The 24,545-nt window shown below is 46.5% G+C and overlaps 2 protein-coding genes and 1 long non-coding RNA gene across 4 annotated transcripts; all 3 read left to right on the forward strand.

Moving 5' to 3' along the window:
• The first annotated feature begins 448 nt into the window (after positions 1-448).
• LOC135392278 (E3 SUMO-protein ligase ZBED1-like) lies at positions 449-2,353 on the forward strand. The gene has a single exon (XM_064622995.1). The coding sequence runs from the start codon at positions 449-451 to the stop codon at positions 2,351-2,353; it is 1,905 nt and encodes a 634-aa protein (XP_064479065.1).
• Positions 2,354-12,549: 10,196 nt separating this feature from the next.
• On the forward strand, positions 12,550-13,447 carry LOC135392927 (uncharacterized). 2 transcript variants are annotated; one of them, XR_010422311.1, is made up of 6 exons: positions 12,550-12,641; positions 12,726-12,750; positions 12,816-12,858; positions 12,927-12,978; positions 13,037-13,063; positions 13,158-13,447. It is a non-coding gene; the product is annotated as an uncharacterized LOC135392927 (long non-coding RNA). The 2 variants fall into 2 exon arrangements; XR_010422310.1 differs by having other exon boundaries at positions 13,037-13,447.
• Positions 13,448-15,958: 2,511 nt separating this feature from the next.
• LOC135392928 (uncharacterized) lies at positions 15,959-19,911 on the forward strand. The gene is made up of 2 exons (XM_064623576.1): positions 15,959-17,215; positions 18,102-19,911. The coding sequence occupies exons 1-2, from the start codon at positions 16,467-16,469 to the stop codon at positions 18,319-18,321; spliced, it is 969 nt and encodes a 322-aa protein (XP_064479646.1). The 5' UTR covers positions 15,959-16,466; the 3' UTR covers positions 18,322-19,911.
• The last annotated feature ends 4,634 nt before the right edge of the window (positions 19,912-24,545 follow it).

The following is a 24,545-nucleotide window of genomic DNA, read 5'->3' on the forward strand; positions in this document are numbered from 1 at the left end:
AAGCACTATCAATAAAAGTTATAGCAGCACGACCTCCCAAGATATTTCCCCATACATTATCCCGCGTGCAGTAATATCATATGAGTCAGCTTGATATCAATCTCCGTCTGATGTTGTTTCCTACCTAAAGACACCAGTGCAATAGAAAGGGTAAACAGGCTTTGTTTTTCTTCTTTCTTTCTTTTTTTTTTATTTGTTGCCAAGTGTATGCAAAGGCCGAATCTGAAAGCAGTGCAACAAACGTGTATAATCAGCTTACCGAGTGAGTCTCTGGGAGGCTGGGCTTCTTTTTTCTTCTTCTTTCTTTTCCTTTTTTTTTTTTGTAGTTTCGGGTTGCGAATAAGGGAGTGACAGAGTAAACGTGAAAGTGAGCATCGAACTGACTTGACGCGCGAGAGTCACCTGGTTACACCATAGCTTTCCGTGCGTTTGTTGGTGCACCCGTAAGATGCCTCCCTCCAAGAAACGTCAACGAAGCGAAATTTGGACTCATTTCGATAAAGTGGGTGGCACAACGGCGAAGTGCAAAATATGCTTAAAGCAGTTTTCCTCGGCTGGCAATACATCTAACCTGTGGGACCACCTGAAGAGAACTCACCATCGCCTTTACATAACACTGACAACGACGCAGGAAGCTTCAGAGGTGACAATTGATGAAAGTGTAAACGCTGGAGCATCTACATCTTCTCGGTCCGGTCCAGCGCCCGGTGCTGTATCCACATTGAATATTGAGGACAGTGTAGCAGCACCTGAACGACAGCCAAACATCAGTGAGTATTTCAACCAGATTTGTGCTATGTCTTCCACTGGTCCGGCCACAATGCGTATCACGGACACTCTATTATTCATGATTGTTCGAGACTGCATGCCATTAGACACCGTCAGTGGAGAAGGATTCAAGGCCTTTGTGAGGGAATTGAACCCGCGCTACTGCCTGCCTTCACGACGGACTATCACGAAGCTACTTGACAGCAAATTCCAATCCGTGATGCTGTATTTGAAGACAAAGTTAGATAGTGCTAAATATATCACTCTGACAAGTGACATCTGGACTGACACCCTAAATACAAGGTCGTACATTGGACTGACAGCCCACTTCATTCTCGAAGGGAAGCTTGAGAGCAGGACTCTTGCAGTGAGAGGCCTGGCGGAGGCGCACACCGCAGATAACATCAAGAGCGTGCTTGAAAGTATTCTGAGTGAGTGGGGCATTTCCAATGACAAGGTGGTGTCCTGCATCACCGATGGAGCGGCAAACATAGTAAAAGCTGCGGAGAATTTGTTTGGGAAGGGAAGGCACCTCCACTGCTTCGCGCATATATTGAACTTAATGGCAAGCGAATCACTTCATGCGTGCACGAATGCGTCATCTCTAATCAACGAAGTGAAATCCATAGTAACTTTCCTCAAACAAAGCGTGAAGGCTATGGATCTGCTGCGCTCAGAACAGAGGAAGAACGGCGTAGCGGACTCGGATGTGCTGAAACCGCTGCAAGAAGTGAGTACCAGATGGAATTCTACGTACTACATGATAGTACGATACATGGAATTGCACAACTGTATTGTGCAAGTACTGATGAACCTCAATGGACCGTCTATTCTTCCAAAAAAGAAGGTTGACGAAATCAGTGAAATGGTTTTGCTTCTCAAGCCCCTTGAAGTTGTGACCAGAGAAATTTCGGCAGAGGCATACGTGACGGTAAGCAAGGTGATTCCTCTCCTCCGGTGCATGAAGAACGCCATTGAGCGGTGCGTCGTAACAACGGACACTTGTTCGGAACTAAAAGACGTCCTCATCAGAAGCTTCGACAAGAGGTTTGGGAATGTGGAATCAAACAGGCTCGTAGCCATTGCCACCTTGCTCGACCCTCGCTTTAAAAGACTACACTTTGAAAACAGTTTGGCTTGTGCAAGGGCCCTCAGCGCATTGAACGCAGAGGCGGAGATGCCGACTGTTGAGAGTGAACGCGCACAGCGACCTTTACCAGTAAACCTTGCAACTCCCGATGACATCTGGTCCTTCCATGACAACCTAGTAAGCAAAAATATGACGACGCAGGAGGACACTCTCGGGGGACTCCTCGTCTCCGTCAGAGAGTACCTACAAACCCCGGTCATCGAACGCACGGAGGACCCGTTGGCATATTGGAAAAGAAATAGAGACAACTTCCCAAGTCTTCACTTGTTGTCGGAGAAGTACCTGTGTATTGTGGGCACATCAGTTCCTTCAGAAAGGGTATTCTCAAACGCGGGAAACACACTGACAGTGAAGCGGAATCGACTAAACGCAAAGCGCGTTGAAAAGCTGATACTGATGGGGGGTTTGTCTCTTCAAGAGTGGAAGAACGTGTGATGCATGAAAAACATTCTTCTTATGTATCTTCATTTCCAATTGTGCGATTTTTTAAATTCTTTTCACCATGTGCATAAGTCTGATCCGTGACTTCAATAAAGACGCTCGATATATCTATATATCACCCGACATATTTCATTTCGTTTTCATAGTCTGTGGCGCCTTTATGTGGCGGGCTAATGTATTGCCTGAGCACTGTATTGACCTGATGTTACATGAAGCACGAATTACATATTTGGAGAGCCTTATAAATTACGTCACTGGCAACCTACAGTTCCGAGAACACCTTCAGCGGAATAGCGGCTGCGCAGGGCTGATGGCATGTCTTCGCGTTTTTCGACAGAAGGAAAGGGCAAGTAAACCATTTCTGTTTGTCTTTATCTCTATCAAAGACTGGTAGAAAATACATTGTTCATTTCACCTCATTCTAATCGTGTGAATGAATCCCGTGAATCATGGCAGTTATATACGTACACAACAAAAACGATCACGATGTGTGCCCATGTTCGCCGCTTGCACGCCCAGCGTCCAACTTTTGCAAGTTACTATCGATAGTTAAAACTATCGATGGTTTCCAAGAAAAATATCGATAGTCAAATGAGTGGTCGGCTCAACTATCGATAGTACAATCGATAGCCTTTGGACGACTATCGCCCATCACTACTGAGAACAATTGATGTCTTCATGCGCTGACCAGGGCACTACATTCATAGCCACCGCCGCCGAGGCGTACGAACACAACGAATGATACCCCTCAGGATCTAGCGCCTCCCGCCTAACAAACAGAGCCGCCGCCTCCGCCGCTCAGTGTTTGTTCGTCGCCCCCGCTGATTCAAGTTCAGGATCAGCAAGATTGACGATCTACAGTCTTGGCAAAAGGGCAAGGGTGCTGGCCAGCTGGTACATGATGAAAAATTGGAACCAGGGAAAGGGACAGAGGAGGGACGACACGACACGTGTCGTGTCGTCCCTCCTCTGTCCTTTTCTCTGGTTCCAATTTTTCACGATCTACAGTCTAAAATATATGGCCACGTGCTGCAAGTGCCGCAGGCTGCAGGGTTGGACTGCTGATAATTTCGGTGCAGTGCTGTTTCGATGTTCTTTTAACGTACGCGGAAATATCCGACACATAGTGCTAGAAGCAGTATGTACCTCCCCGCATTGCACACCACGCGCCGACGGCTTGGGATGCCTCTAATAAGGCCCATTTCGCATTACGTTATCCTCGTCCGTGTTTTTCATGTAGGCCAATCGGACCCATTGGAATCTACGAAGCTCGATTGCCCCTCTGCTCTATTTTTTAAGCATACGGACGAGCGGTTGTGTGAAATGGGCCTATAACTTGCAGGTGCGGATATACCCGCGATTGTTCTTCGCGGGTACACATTTCTGTGTCATCGCGGGTTGCGGGTAAGGTGCAGGTATACCCGCACTGCCTCCGCAGGTATTCCCGCAATACCCACAGGCGCAAAACCAGCTCGCCGGCCTGTGGTGCACGACCCGCGATTCATTGCAAACATTTGGCCCAAAATACTTTCCAAGACGTTCCATATCCAGACCTTCCGTGGTGCGTGACATGATGACAGCTTTGTCATTTACTGGTACCGCGCGGTCTATATGCTTATTCTTTGAGAGCGAGGGGGGTGGTTGGTAGTATGGGCAATGAAGAATATAGAGTTGTTGTGTATTGGTCTGGGTTGCCAGCCAAGCAAGGCAATATGAGACGGAAGAAACGTGAGGATCGCCGTTTCCTGTCTTTGAACTCTGACTGGACTTTGCGCCGGCACTTACCGGCGTCTTGTAGTCAGTCGGTTCGAGCGTCTCGAACGGAGACGTTATTTGTCATAGCATGAGTGCTGTAACGAACCCAACTGGACATTAAAAGAGTAGTGTACCGCCCCTGGCGACGAAACTCCCATTCATCACCTCGAAATAAAGTTAATTGTTGTTGTTGTTGTCACTCTGATTATGTTTGCTGCATGGGGCTAATTTTGCCTATCTTTCTACACCATGACTGGTAGGCTACGCGTTAGTAAACTGGGACCCATGTCAGCAGTCGCTACAGCGTCTGTGCGCATCACTTAATCATTCCCTCTCCCTAAATCTTTTCACACCTTTAAAGGTGTAACAACGTGCATGGCGCACGCCTTTTTAGGTGTAATTTTGGTAACATCATAATGGAGCACGGTTTCGCACAAATTTTCTTTACTCGAGTGTTGTCTGTCCTCCGAAAATTCAGTCTTGCAACATCTGAACATTGTTCAACAGTATTGTAGACACTTGCGCGTGCTGGATTATCGATAGCGATGCATATATGCATTAGCTCGTACCTACGATATCCAAGACATAATGAAAACAAGATTAGCACTGACACTTGATCTTTAGTAATGCTTTCCAAATTTTGTAAAATATCATCCTGGAGATGCAATGTTACGCAACCAGGTTGAATGTTCATAGCGCACACCTTTAAAGGTGTGAAAAAGTTTACAGTGCTGCTGTGAGGATCATGTGGCATAACTGAAACCTGCGTACGCATTGGGCTGCGGGTAAGCCCACCAACGCTATGCCCTCAAAACTCTCTTCACCTCTCTGGATACCATAAGACTTCGATCCTTATTGTGAAGGGGCTCATTATTTCATTCCCCGCATCACCACCAGAAATGGAATAGAGTATCGCCCCCGCGATGAAACTCCCCATTCATCATCTTGTAATAAAGTTTTTGATAGAGAGAAGGGAAGAAAGTCCAGCTGACTAAGGGACTCGGAGAGTGCGGTTCGGGAAGGGTGGTAGCGTGGACAAATTAGAAGAATGTGCTCCAGATCCCCTACGGCACCCCAGTGACAGCATCAATCAGAAACAAGAATGATATAACGAGATCGAAGATATGGCCACCAATACAGTAAATAAGAAACGAATTGAAGACGAGAAGAGAAGCCGCCGGACCAAAAGTCAGTCTGATGGCCCATCAAGAATTCCTGAATTCCTGGTGGTAGATCAGGAATACTGGTGGGTCATCAAAATTTTCGATGGAGGCAGGTGGGAAGTCTGGGCGCATCTGGTGAAGGCTGATAACCACCAAGATTTCTTGACGGGACCTGACAGAAGGTTGTCGTGCATCTGGTAGAATGTGATGGATCGTGATGTTTTGATGGATGATGGTCGAAAGTTATGTGTCTGGTGGAATGTGATACCCAATAAATAAAAAAAAACTGTACGTCATACATATGGGCCATGTATAAAATTATGTAGGATACAGGATCCTATAAAATCCTTATCGGTTATGCAGGAACCTATACAACTTCCGTTTAGGTGATTATGGGGTCCTACACGAGCCCATGCAGGAGTCATGTAGGACAATGTAGGAGCCATAAGGTCGTCTATGAAGATTGTAGAAGTTACGTGTGGTCCTGTATGTAGGTCATGTACGGTCCTGTACTGGCCACATAGGAGTTGTCCTATGTCGACCAGTTGTGGGTCCCTGAAAACCCGAGACAAGAAAAAACGTGTAGCAGTACATATGAGCACTCTGGAAATCAATATAAAATTGTTAATGCTTGAAAACTGATGCTCCATTCAGTTTTGAAAGATGTATACGAGTTCATTATTAGTCGACCAAACATCAAACATACAATCATGCGTGCATTTCTTGACAGGCACACATTTGGCATATGACAGTACTTGAATACTATTTACATCAGATATGCAGAGAGATTTCAACTGAGGAGTGCACATGTCACTTGAGGTGACGGTTGATACCGACGTTTTTTTAGCGCCCCATCGAGCAACATCGCAGTGTCACTCGATGGGTTTCCGTGTCTAGTATCTCGGCCTGCAGCGGTCATATCGTACGCGGTTTGCTGTGAGGAATTCCCATTTCCTTCCCCTTCGCGTGCACACTCGCGGCTTGTGAGAAATCCTGACGGTTCGAGACACTCGAAAATTCTAGGCTTCCGTTGGTGCTTCCGACACATTCAAGGTCCTGTAACGCTTGGCGTGTTGGATCAAGACGAAAATTTACGTCCCAACGGGTCTGGAACAGCTCAGACCACTCGAATCACGACGATCTGTGGTTTGGATGCTGTAGGTGGAGATGCGCGTTAGTAAAATCCTTTTTCGAACTTCGGGGCCCGTTCTTGAAAAGAAGCTCGCACCGAAAAGGTTCATATTTGGAGATCATATTGTTATGGACGCGGAACACGTGGCAAAATTTACCGCGTCTCTCTAGCGGTTCTCGCGTTACAGGTTTCCGCGTTCACACTCCTCCCAGTACATGGGATCGGTGGCTTCCCCCTCCCCCCACAGAACCTTCATTGTCGTCTTCTTCGAAGTCCGCATTCTTTCTCCCTTGCTGGATGCCGGATGATGTCAGCAGCGTGCAGAGTCATTTATAGGGAGAACGAAGGGAGTTGCCTCAGGACGAGAGCGCTGATATTTCGAACAGAGACTGTCAACAGCCTGGAGGGAAGAAAGGGTCCGTACAGGCTTTTACGGATAGCAGCTCGTATCCTTCAAACGCCCATTTCCACCGACGTCCCCAAATCAACCAAAAGCTCATTTCCTCCGAAAAAATATCCGGAGCTTCTGGGCTTTCGGTTGATCTGGGCACGCGGGTGGCGGTGACCCATATCCCACGAATGCTCTTTTCATTCGAGCGCCCAGAACCACCGAAAGCGGGATACTTGAAAGGACACGCTTCCCCCGTTTAACAGGGAAAGGAGGAAGGGTGAGCGGTTCCTAAGTGTGCAGGAATCCAATGTACAGCTCGAAGCAGAGTTAACTGGAACGCCACTTGCGGAGGCGGAGCTAAAGTCGGGGAGAGAGCAACCCTAGCGGCTCTTACGAGAAATAAAGGAAAAACAGTGTTTCGACTGCCCCACTGTTGCTGCTGGAGCGTCCGCCTTGCCATGAGCTGTTGTCTCAGCATTACCCTCAGCTGTGGTTATCATCGCGATATTTGTTTATGTTTGCGGAGATTATGTGAAGGTGTATGTCGGCTGAATCGCACGGATGCGATGACTTTATCTCACTGATACACGCGAAGGTGGTCGCGTTCGCTCAATGGGGCACTTTCAAATTTGTGATGAAACAAATGAGGATGCACGGAGTCTAGTGGCAAATTTATTGGATTTGGTGTCCACCTTTGTGTGTTAATGAGATAACAGCATCGCATCCAAGTGATATCGGTCAGCATACACCTTTACATAATCGCCTCAAACCCAAACAAACGTCGCGATGATAACCACAGTTGGTGGTAATGCCGAGTCCACAACCCTTGCCAAGGCGGACACCCTCGCAGCATAATGGCGAATTCGGGTGGTCATTTCGTGGCAACTTTTTTTCCAGATCCCGAACAGTCATGTTCGCTTGGTCGAAACAAAGCAATCTCGCATGTTCGCGTGGCGCTTTCCGAGCGCACAGAATTTGCCAGCTAGCACTTTTTTCGCGCGATCTCGAAACTATCGAGCAGCGGGTTGACCAACTATATCCGGTGTCGTCAAATTCGCACTGCAACGGTGACGAGTGCCCTCATTGGCCCGTACGTCGAAGTTCACGCAATTTAGCAGAAGACGGAACCCGAAGACGGGCGACCGCGATGCCCCAAGCTTGATCCAAGTGTACGAACTCTGCCCTGATTCAAAAGGGATGAAGCGAGCTTGATCCTGATCCTAAAACCGCTAGATCCCTGGCACTCACGTTCGGGTAGCAACTGTCACGTGATCCAGCTCGGGAACCGACCTAGCAATTTCCGAGCGCTAGGCCGTGTTGCCCTAAAATGACCACCAGAATTCGACATAAGTAGGACAGTCGAAACATTATTTCCCTGTATTTCTCCTAAGCGACGCTATAGGGTGGCTCCTTCCCGATTCGGCGGTCGAAGTCGCGTTCCAGTTAAGTCTGCCTCGAGCTGTATTTCCTGCACCAGAGAGGGTCAGGTGACCCTAGCCGGCACGGTCCCTGGGTGCTGCTCATCCGGTGCTCGAAATGTTCTGTAACGTGATGTATGCGGTCCGCTGACTTCTACAGCTTCTTTTGTTCCCGTGCTTAATAATTCTCCTTAGAGATCCAGCATCTGGATCTCCGCGAGATATAACAGATATGATTGATATAAAAATGAGAGATGATGCACGGAATCTATATTAAAGAAAGCCTGAGCTTGGGTGGGTAGAAATGACACGAGACTCGGTGTGTACAAATGAGATCGCGTTCAAGAGGTGATCTCAGCAGAGAAATATTTAGAAAATGAATTCTATTCGTATGCACGTTGCTTACGGGAGAAGCACTATCTTCGGAAGCTCCTTCCGTCGAACATGCATAGCGCAATGGCGGAAAACACACAAACCTCAAGCGCCTTCTGATGAGATTGACAGGTCAGACGATATGTTGGTTTCATGCATTCATACTGCTCGCAAGCTTTTTCTAGGGGTTGTTTCAGACGGTTAATATAGTGTTTTCTGGACGTCTGAACTGTATTAACAGAATGCATTACAGAAAAGTGAAGGAGGAGGCCCTTTTTGTAACCTCTTTCGGGACCTGTGCGGTGGGCGCTTTGTTACAATTCGTTTTACACTGTCATGACCTACACAGTGCCTAGACTCCAGTCACTCATATAGAATATATATCTCTCTATTCGGATCTGATCACTTCTTGAACGCGATCGACATCAACAATAACTTTCCTTGGCAAACTTCATTTCTGAGTCAGTTGCAGGAAGTTGCAGTTGCCGCTCACCCTTCCTCCTTTCCCTGACAAACGGGTGAAGCATGTCCTTTCAAGTATCCAACTTTCGGTGGTTCTGGGGGAGGAGGAGGAGGAGGAGGAGTGTCGTTGGGAGGAACCCGAGGGGTCTGCCTGCCTGATTAGGCGGCATGTTTCTCGGGAGGGGAAAGGTGGTGGAGAGGAGGAGAGGAAAGGGTGAAGTGGAAGACCGAGCGGTATCCGCTCGGGGGGAGGATAGCTGCGTCCATGGGCCGACTTCAGGGGAACCGGCAGGCAGGTGCCGGCATACGCCTATTACACATCTGAGGGAAACCCAGGAAAAACCCCAGACGGCACAGCCGGCCCGCGGATTCGAACCGCGGACCTCCCAGTCCCAGTCGCACGCGTTACCGCTGGTGGTGGTTCTGGGCGCTCGGATGAAACGAGCATTTGGGGGATATGGGTCACTGCCACCCGCGGACCCAGATCAACCGAAAGCCCAGAACCTCCAAACATTTTTTCGGATGAAACGAGCTTTTGGTTGATTTGGGACGTCGGTGGACCGGTTACAGAAATGGGAGGTTCACGAACAGGGGGACGAAACGGGACAACAGGCAGGAATTGGCAAGCATTCCGAAAGATAAGGAGGTTAGTGGTTACGTGGGGAAAATTCCAAAGTGAGCAAAGCTTTTTTTTGTTTTTTTGTGTGAGATTCGTAATACAAAGTTGAGGCACGGAGTAAAGAAAGCAAAAAATAGTGGCCGTGCAGAACATAACAGATGATAAAGGGGATAGAAGGGAAAAGGTCTGGGCATATTTTATTTGTGAAGTGTTTCTAGGGTGCCTTGTGATTTGTTGATACTGAACGGGTGAAGGGCGTTGAACTTGTAATGTGGGATAGGATTCCCTGTCGCGTCTGTCACTTGTGGATCTGAACGCGGTTTTGTAGAATGTTGTCAAAGTTGTGACCAGGAACGTTAAAGTGTTCGGCGACTGCTTTGGGGAGTCTGTTGAACGTGTCGGTTCTGAGTCCGGTAAGGCGGTTGTTAATTTGTTGGCCGGTTTCACTAATGTGGTGGTGGTTGTGGTTGGTAAAATAACAAGGGGGGTTGTTCACTAATGTATTGCATAGAGCAATCGCCGCATTCAGTGGAGTATATGGCATTGGAGCGTGTGCATGTGAATGCGTGGTTAACGGAGTGGGTGTAATTGTTCGCAGTGCTTTTGAATGAGTTGGCTTGTTGAACGTGCTTGCTTTCATGGGGTTCCTAGAAAACAAAGTTCTTAGCACTTTCGCTTTAAAACCCATTATGTACCTTCGATACATCGATGATATACTTATAATGGGAATACGGGGAACATGAAGTTCAAGAGTTCGTAGGTCTACTAAACACCGCGCATAACACTCTGATGAAGTTCACATCACAACACTCAACTCACTCAGTCAACATTGTCGACACCAGAATATCACTAGACAACGACAACCTTACCACAACCCTGTACAAAAAGCCAACTGACAAACAACAATACCTTCACTTTAAGAGTCCCCACACGCGCCACTGTAAGGTTGGAATTCTTAATAGGGAGAGTGTAAGACGGCGCAGAATTTGTTAAAACGACACAGATTACGCCGAGAAGCTTGACGAACTCTGCAGCACACATTCCCAAAGGGACTACCTAGACTCCCTCCTAGCCGAATTCCGTCGCAAAGCACTCACACTCGATCGAAACGAGGTTCTGGAACACCGAAAAGATCCTGGCACGTACGAAATAAGCTCCATCACAAGATATTCCAACGCACTTCCAAACATCAAAGCCGTTCTACGGAAACACGAGCCCCTCCTCCAAAGGAATGACAGACCTAGGAATATATTCACCCATCCAATACAGGTGACCCATACCGACACGCAAAAAAACCTAGCAGACTCCTTGGTCAACGCCAAAATCAGCAAAACGAACAACCAGTACAGTGGAACACGCCCCTGCAACTTCCCGCGCTGAAAAACATGCAAGCACTTTCAACACGCCAACTGCATCAATTACACTCACTCCGTTAACCACGCATTCACATGCACAAGCTCCAATGTCATATACATTAGGGTTCTTCGTCTTCGGGTTTTATGATTTTCCAATTCGGGAGGGAAAATTCGGGTGCTATTTATACACGAGAATTCGGGGACAAATCGGGCGCTATGATCTCTGTTAAATATGTCAGCGGGGAATTTTCTGGTGAAATGAAAGTCATATGAAACAAGCCACTGCTGTGACACTTTGACGAGAAACAATCATCTTTATATTTCGGATCGGAACTGGGGCACTGAATCACCGCGGTGCTCAAACACTTGCCCGAGCTCCACAAAAGGTCGACTCCTACAGGAGGGGATCATAAAAGGAGGACAAATAGGTTGTCACAAATAGCTCTCTTTGCTAATATTATGATTCACTTTTCGGACAGTTTACTGAGAACGACAAGTTGAAGGACCGCAAGTATTTTAGGTAGATATCAGGTTTTACCCGAATTCTTAAAACTTGTTTCGGGGGAACTATCGTAAAAAATCGGGTTTAACCCGAAAATGAAGAACCCTATACATATACTGCATTGAATGCGGCGTCTGCTCTATGCAATACACTGGTGAAACCGGCCAACAAATGAACAACCGCCTTACCGGACGCAGAACCGACACGTGCAATAAACTCCCCAAAGCAGTCGCCGCCCTTATGAAAATGCATTTTGTCTTTCTGCAGACTTCTTGTGGACTTCTTGTTTCCTGTCTTGACAGTGTGTTGACTTCGACTTCTTGTTGATCAAGTCAACAGGAATTGCTGTTGACATCATGTTGACAGTGTTTTGAAATACCTTATGTGTACCTTGTGTGGACAATGTACATAGGTGTCGTTGTTGACGCTTTGTGGACTTTCTGTGCACCTGTGTAATGAGTATTTATTTCGACCGTTTTATTTTATAGATGTATTTTGTATTATTAATGACTGCATTATCGGCCAGTAATGTCCCAGAGGTCGACCTCTGGGGGTACCGAGCATTTCCTAACGGGGTGGGGGGTGGCGGTATATATGTATAGAGGCATATTTGTGAATCTATTCATTGGGAGACAGGCTGTATGGGTAATATTAGCAATTTCAGGGTGAGTTCAAAAAAAAAAAAAAACACCCGGGAGGTAGACAGATCAGTGTTACCGTCTTTCCACTAAACAAAGCGGTATTTGAATCTGAACTTATGATCAAATGTAGCTTAAATGACACTTTGCCACATTTTAGCTGCACACTAAAGCTCTAAATACATTTTCGTTGGCTTTGGGAAGGCTCTTCCTCGTATTATTTATATTTCAGTTTATTATGCAATATATTTCCAACTTATACGACCACATGAGGATCATGCGCATGCGACAAGTTTGCTCCACATTTTGACTCTGCGCCGCCGTGCTTCACCCTCGCCCCTCGCCTCGTTACGAAGGAGTCATCGCCATTAGCATCATCGGAATGTCGTTGGAACTGTTGCAAGACGTTTGAACGGTCTCCGCGCTCGCTCGTCCATTTGTGAACAAAGGAGGCCGTGATTTTGCGTCGTATGGGGTAAGCTGTGTGATCGAAGTGTGTGATTAAGCTTCACTTGTATTCACACCATGACTGTTGGCTTTTGTTGTTTGTTTGGAGCAGCGGCTGCAGTGTTGCGTCCCGTCAGGTAAGTGTACAAGTATCAGTTCGTGGCCGGTGTTGCTTCTGCTAATTTCATTCTCGTTGTTGGAGGCCATGAAAGAAGGAAGGAGGATATGATTTTGCGTCGTAATAGGTAAGCTGTGTGATCGGAGTGTGTGATTAAGCTTCGCATGTATTCACACCATGACTGTTGTGCTGTAGGTTCTTATTGTTGTTTGTTCGGAGCAGCGGCTGCAGTGTTGCGTCCCGTCAGGTAAGTGTACACTTCGTGGCTGGTGTTGATTCTCCTAATTTCATTTTCCTTCTTGCAGGCTCTACTTTGTTGAACACTAAGCTGGGTGAACCAACTTTGTTGTTGCTATGACCGTATTACTCAGTTTTACTCACTTGTGTTTGAACGTTACTAATTTGCGATTGCACGCCCTATTTCAGACACATATCTCTCCAGCGCTTCAGAGACGTCGCTGGCGCCGAAATTCTAGCTGTTTCACCGTGGGTCGCCAGAAGAACAGCAGATCATTGACTGTCAATTGTGCGACGCGACACTATGTGGCACGAAGGATGTGTACGTGTGAAATACGTAACTACTGTGTGCGCGGATGTTTTGTATGATTGTGTTGACACTGGATACCACTTTCAAGGTATGCATTTTCGGAATAAAGTAGATACATATATAATTTTGCAGTACTTCATTTCGTGTATTTTATGCGTGTTGCGAGTAAGTGAACATATGCATTCTTAAAAATGAACTTCACCGCATAGCATGCTCCTAGCCGACCATCAACTCTACTGATATCGCTATGTGACCTGATTTGTTCAAAACGGTAGGCGCACGGCTTTTTTGTGATACTTACGCTGTTCATAATTGTCACAAAAATGGCGTACACCTCCCGTTTTCAGGCAGATAACGATATTCGAGATGATGATTGGCCAGGAGTGTGCTATGCGGTGAAGTTCATTTCTAAGAGAGTGGAGTCACAGGAAGTCTACAAAAAGTCTTCACATCATACGCGGGATGGTGTTACCAGAATTATGTTGACAGTACACAGAAAGAGAACAAAAAATTCCACAGCTATTCTGTAGCCAAATGTCTACAGAAAGTTGAGGGCCATAAGTCAACAAGAAGTAAACATATGATGTAAACATGAAAGCAACACAAACTCTGAAGAATGTTTGTTTTCCATGTTGACCTTGGTCTGTAGAAAGTAAACAGAAACTAAACACCCATTTTCATAAGGGCGAACAATTTAACGCATAATCACAATTTTGACAACGTTAAACTATATATCCTAGAAACCAGGTTCAGACCCACACGTGCCAGACGTGACAGCGAGTCTTATCTCATATACAAGTTCAACGCCCTTCACCCGTTCGGTATCAACAAATCACGAGGCAATCTAGAAACACTTCACAAATAGAATACCGCCCAGACCTTCTTCCTTCTATTCTATCCCCTCTATCATTTGTTATGTTCTGCAGAGCCACTACTTTTTGCTTTCTTTATTGCATGCCTCAACTTTGTATTTTGAATAAACAGGGTGCGTGCAAGTAAAGTAGCCCCACATTATAGTAGCCCCCATGCACGACGGTGCATTTATGCGGTACAAACCGAGAAAAAAATCGTTGTAACCAAAACTTTGCGTAATAAAATCGTTAGCAAAGCGAACTTCACTCCGTGGGACATGACACTGGAGCACAGTTGCATCGCCCTACCGCTGGGGGTGCCACTCACGCAGAAACAGGACGAGGCCTGGTACTGCCTAGCGGTATCTGGACGCAACTGTGCCGTGACCGCCATATTGACTTTGGCGTAGGGAAATCGGGATGCACGCGGAGAGCAACGTTTGCATGGATAACTTTTCTTTTACGTAGATTTTAGTTCGTATGATTTCATTGTCCGTTTTCATCCGAGAAATGCGTCATGCAGCGCCACCAGAAGTTCATGCGGTAAGCGGGGAACGCCGTACATGCCAAAATGTGGGGATACTTTGTCCACCATGTATATCTTACAAAAAGAAAAAAAAAAAAAGGAAACGCTGTGCTCGCTTTGGAATTTTCCCCACGTAACCACCTTCCGCAATGCTCGCCAATAGACCATTTCCATATTCGCGTCGCCCCCGGCGACGGAATGTCGAACGTCGTGTCTTTCCCCCCAATAATGGTGACGCGCTTTTCGGACTGGCACTTTGCGTGGGAAAGTAGCAAGAGAAGATTGGAAGAAAAATACGGAAAGAGTGAAAGCGCATTGCACTCATTACCAGACCTCAAACGTCCGCGTAACCTTGAAACCGATTATCTCCCCACAATGAACATGACAATCTCCCGCCCCAGGTGGAAAGTATCTGCAAGTGGAACCACTTGCAAGTTGTTTGTGAAACAAATACCCCTTTGAGAAACCACTTGGAAATTGTCCTTTAGAATCCACTTCGAAGCCGTTCCACTTTGGAAACCACTTGGTAGTGGTTCCACTTCGGAAACCACTTACATATCCTTTTCCACTTTGGGACCTATTTGCAAATGGCTCCACTTGCAGAACCACTTGCTAGTGTGTCCACTTCAGTTTCCAGCTTACACTCTACGCGCAGTAACGGTTACGTACCACACGAACATCAGGTAAATTATCTTCTTATTTCTATGATTCAAGATGTACGGCTAACGTGATAAAATATGAAGTACCGCGCACATACCGTTTCGTGCATGAGGTACACATGCGTACGATGCGCCTTCGCCACGTACGAACGAGACCAGACAAACGTCAAACATTGTCAGTTCGCATTTCAAGCTTCCAACCTGACATGGACACGGGAATCATGCCGCCAGCGAAGTCCAAACTGAAACAGTCTCACACATTCGCGACGTGCATAAAACACACATACACAATGAGGTATTGAGCAACACACTATTTTATTACGAAAATACATACCTTGAAAGTTGCATATCCAGGTTGACACCAATAATGGAAAACATATCTCGCGCACACTGTCGGGAAGTGTTTCACACGTATACACGTGTTTCAATGTCACAAGGTATCGCACAATGGACAGACAATATGACAAGCTGCAGTCCGCGTTTCTTAAGATGATCAGGTACGATATGAATCTCGGGACATTTCGAGATCCAATATTGGAAGTGCGGCATGAACAAAGCCAAATCTGAAATGTTCAAGGAAAAGTTCAGTCACATATTAGTCATGTTCGAACTGTTAGTTGGTCCACTGGCTTACCCTTCCAAGAAGCGAGGCCAACAGAATCGAGACTGAAATTAGCAGAAGCAGCTCACGACGCAGAAATCACATTCTCCTTTGTTCTCCATCTGAGCCATCCGAGCGAGCACCGTGGAACGCCTGTTCTGTTGCAACTTGCAATCGGGTGATATCAGCGGCGATGGCGGTTTCGTGGAGAGGCGAGACATTGAGTTTCACCTCCTATATGCGCCTGAAGCACGGTGAACTTGGAATATAATGCTGGGCAGTTTCAGTAGTTCCATTGTATTGCTCTATCCAACCGACGCAACTTTGAAATGGTTCAAATGATACGAAGACATGTATTGGATTGGATTGCCTTTCCTTTGGTGTTTAGTGTTCCTCATGTGATATCCCAAGCGGATCCTGTCTAACCCACTCTAGCTCTCCCAGGAAAAGGCATAAAGGAAGTAAAAGATGTAATAGGCAAGGAGAACATCCAGGAGCAAGGCGAAAACACATCGTTCATCGTACACGCAGGGCTTAACGACGTCCTGAACATGTGTGACTGGAGTTTCATCCAATACGAACTCAAGACTCTCGCCTCAACGTACCCGAACGCGGCACTCCAAATCTATACACTCCCAGAAGTACAACATCTGGGATCAGACATCTTGGGGGAGATCCAAGCATGCAATGACAGTCTAGAAGCCATGTGTGACGCAGCCAGCTTTGAGTTTATCGACCTGAGAAACATACCCTACGAATTTGTAAACCCGCAGGAGCACTACACAGCTCTGGCGAGTAGAGTTTTCGCCGCAAGACTTGCAAAGCGAGCAACGGCTTTTTTAAAGAAGGGGAAGAGGGTCCCCCCTCCGCTGCGTCCACAATACAAAAGCGAAAGAAACGGATACCGACACAGGGATCCACCCACACTCCATCAGGAACAGCATCCACCCTCGATGAATCAACCACAGCGGCGACGAACATACAGGCGAAGACCATGGATGACGAAAACACGCGGCCCAAGAACACGACAATACGGGTGGGGGCACAGGCAGCGCCAGTGGTCCCCGTCACACCTGATAGGCACCGCCTACACCCACGGTTACCTCCAACGTCCACATCCGTCCTATCCCCACGACCAAGACCCGTATGCAAGGGAGCAGCCGAGGCTAACACCACCGGAGAAGCTACCCATCCCTCAAGACCAGGAATACCACGCCTACGCCCAGGAAGCGCAACAAATGGAAATCCCCCACACCTCTGGCCGCAAAGGGACCAGTGGCCAGACTTGTACGTATCTTGAGTACGTACTCAAAATGCAGTATTTTAAATACTTTTTCCGGTATTTTGGTACTCTACTCAATACTTTTTGCGACAAGTATTTTTAATGTATTTAAAATAGGTTTTTCGGTATTTGCTACTCAATGCTCAAAATACATTCCTTCCTTGTCAAGCCATATCCAGCACGGTTCCCGCCGTGCCGAGATTTTCAGCTCACTGGAATTTAACCCCCTTTTTCTTTGTTTTTCTTTTTTCGAGACTTCGCAAATCTGTCATTTATCTTCTTGTATAATGGGCTGGTCCCAAGCCTGGCCTTGCTTCTCAATAGCCAGCTTCGTCAGAAAACCGTTCCTATTCATATTGCAATGTGAATTATTGTTTATTGAATTGAATTGTTTATTGAATTAAAATTACTAAATACAAAGCTTTGGGATGGAATTATGGGTGTCAATTGAATTGAAATTGAATGGGTGTCAGTGAATCACCAGGGGATTAGGTACAAGATAATCCCGGCATTTATTTATTTGGTCATCAAAGCAACAAACACATGCCAGAGGTTGAAAGACCCGAACCGACATACAGGAGGGATTACGAAGTTTTGGGTCAGGACATATCAACAAACTTTACTTGGGTTCACCAAAGTTCACCAAACATTACTTGACACCAAGACGTTGCAAATGAAAGATATGCATGGCTGATGAAGTTTATTCCTTTCATTTGTAAGGCCATGTTCAGAATACGCGTTTCACTTATTGCTAATACTACAGTACTTTAAATAGTATCTTAAATACTTCTTAGATTATTTGGTACTCTACTCAAATTACTTTCAGTTTTGAGTATTTTGTACTCTATTTTAAATACTTTTTCCGTAGAGTATTTAGTATCTTATTTTAAATACTTTTGCCCAGTGTTTTGTACAAGTCTGCGTGGCCCCCCATCAACCACCTAACACCCGAATACACGGATCAGCCACCTCAGGCAAACCAGCAGTGGAGCAGGAACAACCAACAACGAATGACTACACAGCCACACCAAACCGAAGGAGGAACAATCGCATGGAACGAGTACAGGGACCAGAGTTTAAGACCCCCACCGTTCCCCCAGCTACCGTATCCAACCCCTGTTTAGTGGCACACCCACCTCTGGAAACAGAAGCAACCCAGACAGGGAAGAAACCAAGAAAACACAGATGCCGCGGAAGAACAACCGGCCGAAACCAAAAGAAACACGTAAACTATAAGGAGATAAACCTAGCCACTCTCAACATCCAAGGTGGATCGAGAACAAAATGGGAAGAACTGCAAACAAACGCAATCCACCAAAACATCCTCGTGTACGCCTTAACAGAAACCCACCTGTGAAATCAACATACTCCACTCCTAGGGGATGAATGGCGGTGAATCGGAAACAACAGAAATACTGGAGAAAAGAAGGGAGGTGACGTAGGTTTTATGTATAGACACCCGCAAGTGAGGGCTGTAAGGTCCAAGTCATGCCTAGAACATATGTGGGCGATATTCGAGACGACCGACGGGGAAACTTTCATCCTGGGCGTAACATACATGGTTACAGGAAACGGCGCCAATACGTGGATAAACCCATATACGGTTGCCTCGAACAAGACATCGCTGACTTCGAGCTTAATCTACCAAGCAACCCCTTAATACTGATGGGTGACTTCAATTGCCACATGATCGAACTGGATGGCCATGAATCGGCGTCAGAACTGAGAATTCTGGCAGAGAAATTCCAGTTGGCGATACTAAACCTGGAACCAGACTGCTGCGGACGAAAAACGTGGTCCAGAGGAGCCCAGTCTTCAACGATCGATTACGTCCTCGCCAACCCGGCCTGCCAGTCCGCTGAAACAACTATAAAACTCTCGATCGACGAGGATGGCGTTTTCGACTGTGGGAGTGATCATAATCAGCTCAAGACAACGATATCCGCAAAAAATCGTTCAACCTCAACGCCCAAGACACCCATTACAAAGTAGCATAGCGTGAAACAACAAAAATGGAAGACAAAAAATCAAGATGCCCTCCAGAATTTCGCCGACACATTGGAACAGGACCTCTCGGACGTGACTGATAGTAACTACGACAACCTCATGAAACTAATCGAGGGCGCGGCGAAGTGGACCATTGAGAGGACATCGGCAAAGACCGGGAAGAGGAGGAAGAGAAGAAATCAACCTTGGTTTGACAAAGAAGTGAAGGCGGAGATCAAGGTCCGACGGGAACTCAACCGGACACGAAGGCACGCATTGAAGACAAACACAAACCACGCGGAGGCTGAAGAAGCATATAAAAACAGAAATTAAAAGTAAGAACGATGGTGTCGGAAAAGATCCAGAGTTTCCACAATTATGTAGAGACAACGAAAACCGAAAGTGGGAAAAGAACGGGAGCGGCACTCTGGAAGTACCTATAGCCGGCATTGACAGGCAAGACGACCCGGACGTACTCACGAAGTTGAGAGATGAGAATAACAGGAGCTTTACGACACCAGACCAGATCACGGAATACATGACAGTGTACTGTGACAGTGACACTGTACTACAAAGAACAACAACAGAGCCTGCTAGCAAGGCGAAAGAGAAGTGAAGACGAAAAAGTAGAAGACGACGACGGACCTAAACTACCCGAACAGACACGTAGTGACCCTCTCATGGCGATAACAGATGCCAAGGTCACAAACGCCGTTAAGCGTCTGACACCGGGAAAGGCGGTGGGACCGGATGACATTCCAAACGAATTCTTGAAGGCCCTCAAACCCAAAGCCTTGGAAACATTGCGCAAATGCTTTAATGAAGTTATCTCCCGCTATTCTCAAAGTGCCTGGAAAAAGTTATCCTTTCGAGATTGTTTGAATTTTTTGCAAAGCATAATATTCTCAATGATTTCCAACATGGTTTTCGTCCCGGCTGTTCAACTGAAACCGCGTTATTAGAGCAAAAGGAATTGATCATTAAAGGCATAGAAAATAACCTACTAACATTAGGCATATTCATAGACTTTACGAAAGCTTTTGACTGCATAAACCACATGGTATTGATGAAAACACTAGAACGCTATGGAATTAGAGGGATCCCATTGAAACTAATTAGGTCGTATTTAGCGAGTCGTAAACAGTACGTTTTTATGGACAGCAGTATTCAGTCCTCGCTTCGTAATATATCTTATGGAGTACCTCAGGGCAGTATTCTTGGTCCACTGCTTTATATTGTGTATATGAATGATATAATTAATGTAGGTATAAATTGCAAATTAATATCTTATGCTGATGATACTGCTATGTTTTTAAGCGGAAGTAATGCCGAAACTATGCTAAGCGAGGCAAACATAATTCTTCCTAGATTATCTACGTGGTCAAAGGCAAATTTTGTGCGCGTTAACCCGTCAAAAACAAAAGCTATTATTTTTAGGCCAAAAAATAAGTCAATCAGTGTGACTACTGCGTTGGTTTACGACGATGTAGAAATTGACATAGTGGAGTCAGTAAAGTCACTGGGTGTCATTTTTAGCCATAAATTAACGTGGGACTTACATATGCAATACATTGAGAGGAAGCTGTCCAAAGTTGCTGGTCTGATAGGCAGGTATGTATACATATTTCCATTCCGTATAAAATTATTACTTTATAATTCACTTTTCTCGTCTTATATAAACTATTGTTTCTTGGTATGGGGAACGACAACACAAGAAAATATGAGTAGACTATTCATACTTCAAAAAAAGATGGTACGTCTGATTGCAAATGTCGGATACAGAGACTCCACTGTACATCTTTTCGAGGAATATAATATCGTAAGGGTCCACAACTTGTACGATTTTAAACTCGGCTGTTTATATAAAAATTTGCATAAAGTGAAATGTAATGCTCACCTGGAATTAAGAGAATTCTCATATTACACACGTCATTCTGATCCCTGGAAAGTCCCACGAGTAAGAACAAATTATGGAAAACAATCCATAAATTTCCTACTACCTAAATTATTAAATAAGCTGAATTCTAAAGCAGTTTCTCTGTCTAATACGTCAATCCGTGAATTTCGCGGTATCATTATGTGTGCCTCGTTGAATGACTGTACTTGATGTTTGATGCCCATGTCGAAACATGTATGTTATTAATGTTTCTTGAGCTCATTTGAAATTTTTGGTCCTAATATTGCATGAGTGAATGCACTTATCACTGTAGTCTTGAACTCTGTAAATGTGATGTTGTCGCAGGTAGTGTAAAACGGGGGCCCGGGCTCGTCAAGTTGTATATTACAGCTTTTTCTCGGTCCTCCTTTCATCACATGATGGAAAATAAAGTGATTGATTGATCTGCAACGGGAAGATACCCCCGACCTGGAAAGAAGCTGACGTGAAACTCATCCACAAGGGGAAAAACAAACCCAAAGACGACCTCAATTCATACCGCCCCATTGCCATTCAAAGCAACGTCTACAAGCTGTTCGCTTCAATTCTCTCGAGCAGACTACAGAAGGAATGCGAGCCGAAGCTCTCTGAGGCCCAAAACGGCTTCAGAAAGAACCGAAGAGGAAGTGACAACATATTCGTCATCACGCAGATCATCGAGACATATCAAGCACGTCACAAGGACCTGTACCTGGCATTCCTTGACCTGGAGAAGGCCTACGACGCAGTACCACACGACCTCATGGGACAGAAGATGTCATCAGTCAACGTATCGAAAGAACTGGCAAGACTTATCCTAAATTTATATAACGGAATTTCTAGCATATACACAATCGACTCGCATAAGTCCCATAAGGTCCAACAGAAGATTGGCCTAAGGCAAGGGTGCCCACTTTCCCCAGCCCTATCTAACATTTTTATTAACGACCTACTCTTACAACTAGAAAATGGGAAGAAAGGAATCACTTTTAAAACGCAAAAGATCAATGGGGACATCGAAGAAACGGTGATGTCTTGCCTCGCCTTCGCAGACGATATCGTCTTGATTGCGGATGAACCAGCGAACCTACAAGCAAGTCTCGACATTTGCACACGTGTCGCTGAGGCTGAAGGCATGCGCTTTAGTCAAGAAAAAACAAATATAATGAAATTCGGAGACAGTTCCAGGCTCCCCCCCCTTCTTCCTCCAACGAAATGAAGTCGCATACACCTCGCCATACACCTACCTGGGAGTGCTGCTAGAAAATGAGACAAATTACCTCCAAAGACACGAAGCAAACTTAGTCAAAAAACTAAACATGAAGAAAGGGCATACCTGGCACCTAGCAAGGCATTCTTATCATCCGTACGGGATTGGGAGACTGCATTGAAAAACAACCGCAGTCCCAACAGCGACTTATGCAAATGAAGCAATTTGCCTTAGTAGAACTACGACGGACCAGCTAGACCGACAACAAAGGGAAGTTGGAAGATGGCTTCTACAGGGATCCTTCGCCTCGGCCAACCTCGCAATCGAAGGGGAACTTGGGTGGTCAACATACAGTTTCCGTGAAGCACGGTCCAAGACTCGCTACCTCGGCAGACTGATCCACGGACCAGACAACAGATACATCTGTCGTCTATTTCGACACATCCGATTCTCAGGGACCCGCACAAAATGGATTAAAAGACTCCACCAAATAGATCGAGTATACAGCAAGGACACAAAGAGAAATTCAGCTAAATCAGAACATGAATGGCACAAGATCATCGAAAAAGAGATGAGCGTGAGAGGTGGATTACAGCAACATCTAAAAAGAAAAGCCTTGCCCTCTACAGCCAGCATAAGGACAGTCCTGCCCCTGAAAAATTCTATCGAGGAGACAAGACCAGCGGACTCATGTTTCAAGCACGGACTGGATCACTGCTAACCCGCAAGCGGCTAAACGAACTTTTCGGCACAGAAAGCCCACTGTGCACCTTGTGCGACCTCGGACATGAAGAAGACCTGCACCACGTTCTCTTCAACTCTACGGCCCTTACAAAAACAAGAGCCACGCTCGCAACAGATGTGGAGACCATCCTCGGCTTCAGCCCGGACGCTGACGAGAAGTCGCTGGCAGCCACCAAGCGACACCTCCTCGCGTGGGAGAGAGCTACAGCCAAGGCGAAAGCAGAACGTCGTCGTGCCTCCCCTTCTTACGACCCCAAGGGCTATGATTCTCACGGCAGCGACCAGGAGGAAGACGTCACCGACTCGCAACGTCAGCGGACCGAACTCGCGTCCACATCGACAACAGATCAACGCGAAACCGAAACCTAACAGTCGACGCCAGGAAGCGAGGAACCAGCATCTCCGAGAACCGAAACCGAAACTGTGCTCCGGACCCCCTAGCGGACCAACAGCACAGCATTCCACAATCCTATGCCCCTCTCCGCTCTCTCTCTCTTTCCCCTCCCCTCCACTCCCTTGTTCCTCCTGCCCTCCTCCCCCTTCCCATCTATTTTCCCTCCCCTCTGACTTTCAAAGTGGTTACAGTTTAACCCACAAGGCTCTGGCCAAACCCACTTTGACATCGGAGTGAACACAATTTAGCCAGAAAATTGTTCTATTTCGAACCACTTTGCTGACCAAGTGGTTCCAGTTTAGCCCACAACGGCTCTGACTAACCCACTCTGACTTCCACTTCGGCAAGATAATGGTTCCATTTCAAACCACTTTGCTGACAAAGTGGTTCCACTTTGACCCACTTTGTTGTTCAAGTGGTTCCACTATATCCCACTTGGGATTCCACTTTATTTTTTCACCTGGGGCAGGTAGGTCCATAGCGATGTTTTGCACTCAAAGATGGCGGACTCAAGGGCTGGTCATGCGCATACGCGTCGTCCGAAATGGTCCATTCCTGCCTGTTGTCCTGTTTCATCCCGTTGTTGCTAGACGAGGGAGAGACCAGGACAGCTGTTCGCTGGATGCTCGTCAGAAGGCAACTGAACGAGCGTCGATTTATTTCTCGCGCGCCTTGGCAGGCTGCGCGCTGACGATGATAATGGCGCTACAACTGCTCCCCCCCTAAGGCGATGCAGGATTGCGTCGACTGATGACGAGGTGCGTCGCCCAGGAGAATCGACGGTTGGGATTACAGGTAGCGGCCGGGGCAGGGAGAGAAGGAAGGGAGTCATCGATGAATGAGAAAGCTGGGATTGTACTGGCAGGTGGGGTGCTGTCGAGCCATGCTGGCTTTAAACGCTCGATGTTGACGTTGTCCTGCCGTCCGTTGGTGAGTACAGTGAAGAATGAGGACGACCGGTGCAGTACGGGGTGAGGGCCGGTGTAGGGTGGTTGCAGAAACTTCCGGACGCTGTCACAGCGGACGAAAACATGCGTGCACCGGGACAGTTCGGGGTGTTTATAGGCGGGTCTCCGTGCAAGCTGGCGAGTAGACGCGA

The sequence above is a fragment of the Ornithodoros turicata genome, chromosome 4 (genome assembly GCF_037126465.1).
Source record: "Ornithodoros turicata isolate Travis chromosome 4, ASM3712646v1, whole genome shotgun sequence".
NCBI lineage: Eukaryota > Metazoa > Arthropoda > Arachnida > Ixodida > Argasidae > Ornithodoros > Ornithodoros turicata.

Coding starts and splice junctions, on each gene's coding strand:
- LOC135392278 (XM_064622995.1), top strand. CDS start 449: ATGCCTCCCTCCAAGAAACGTCAACGAAGCGAAATTTGGACTCATTTC.
- LOC135392928 (XM_064623576.1), top strand. CDS start 16,467: ATGTGTGACTGGAGTTTCATCCAATACGAACTCAAGACTCTCGCCTCA. Junction 17,216..18,101: donor CAGACTTGTACGTATCTTGA/GTACGTACTCAA, acceptor ACTTTTGCCCAG/TGTTTTGTACAAGTCTGCGT.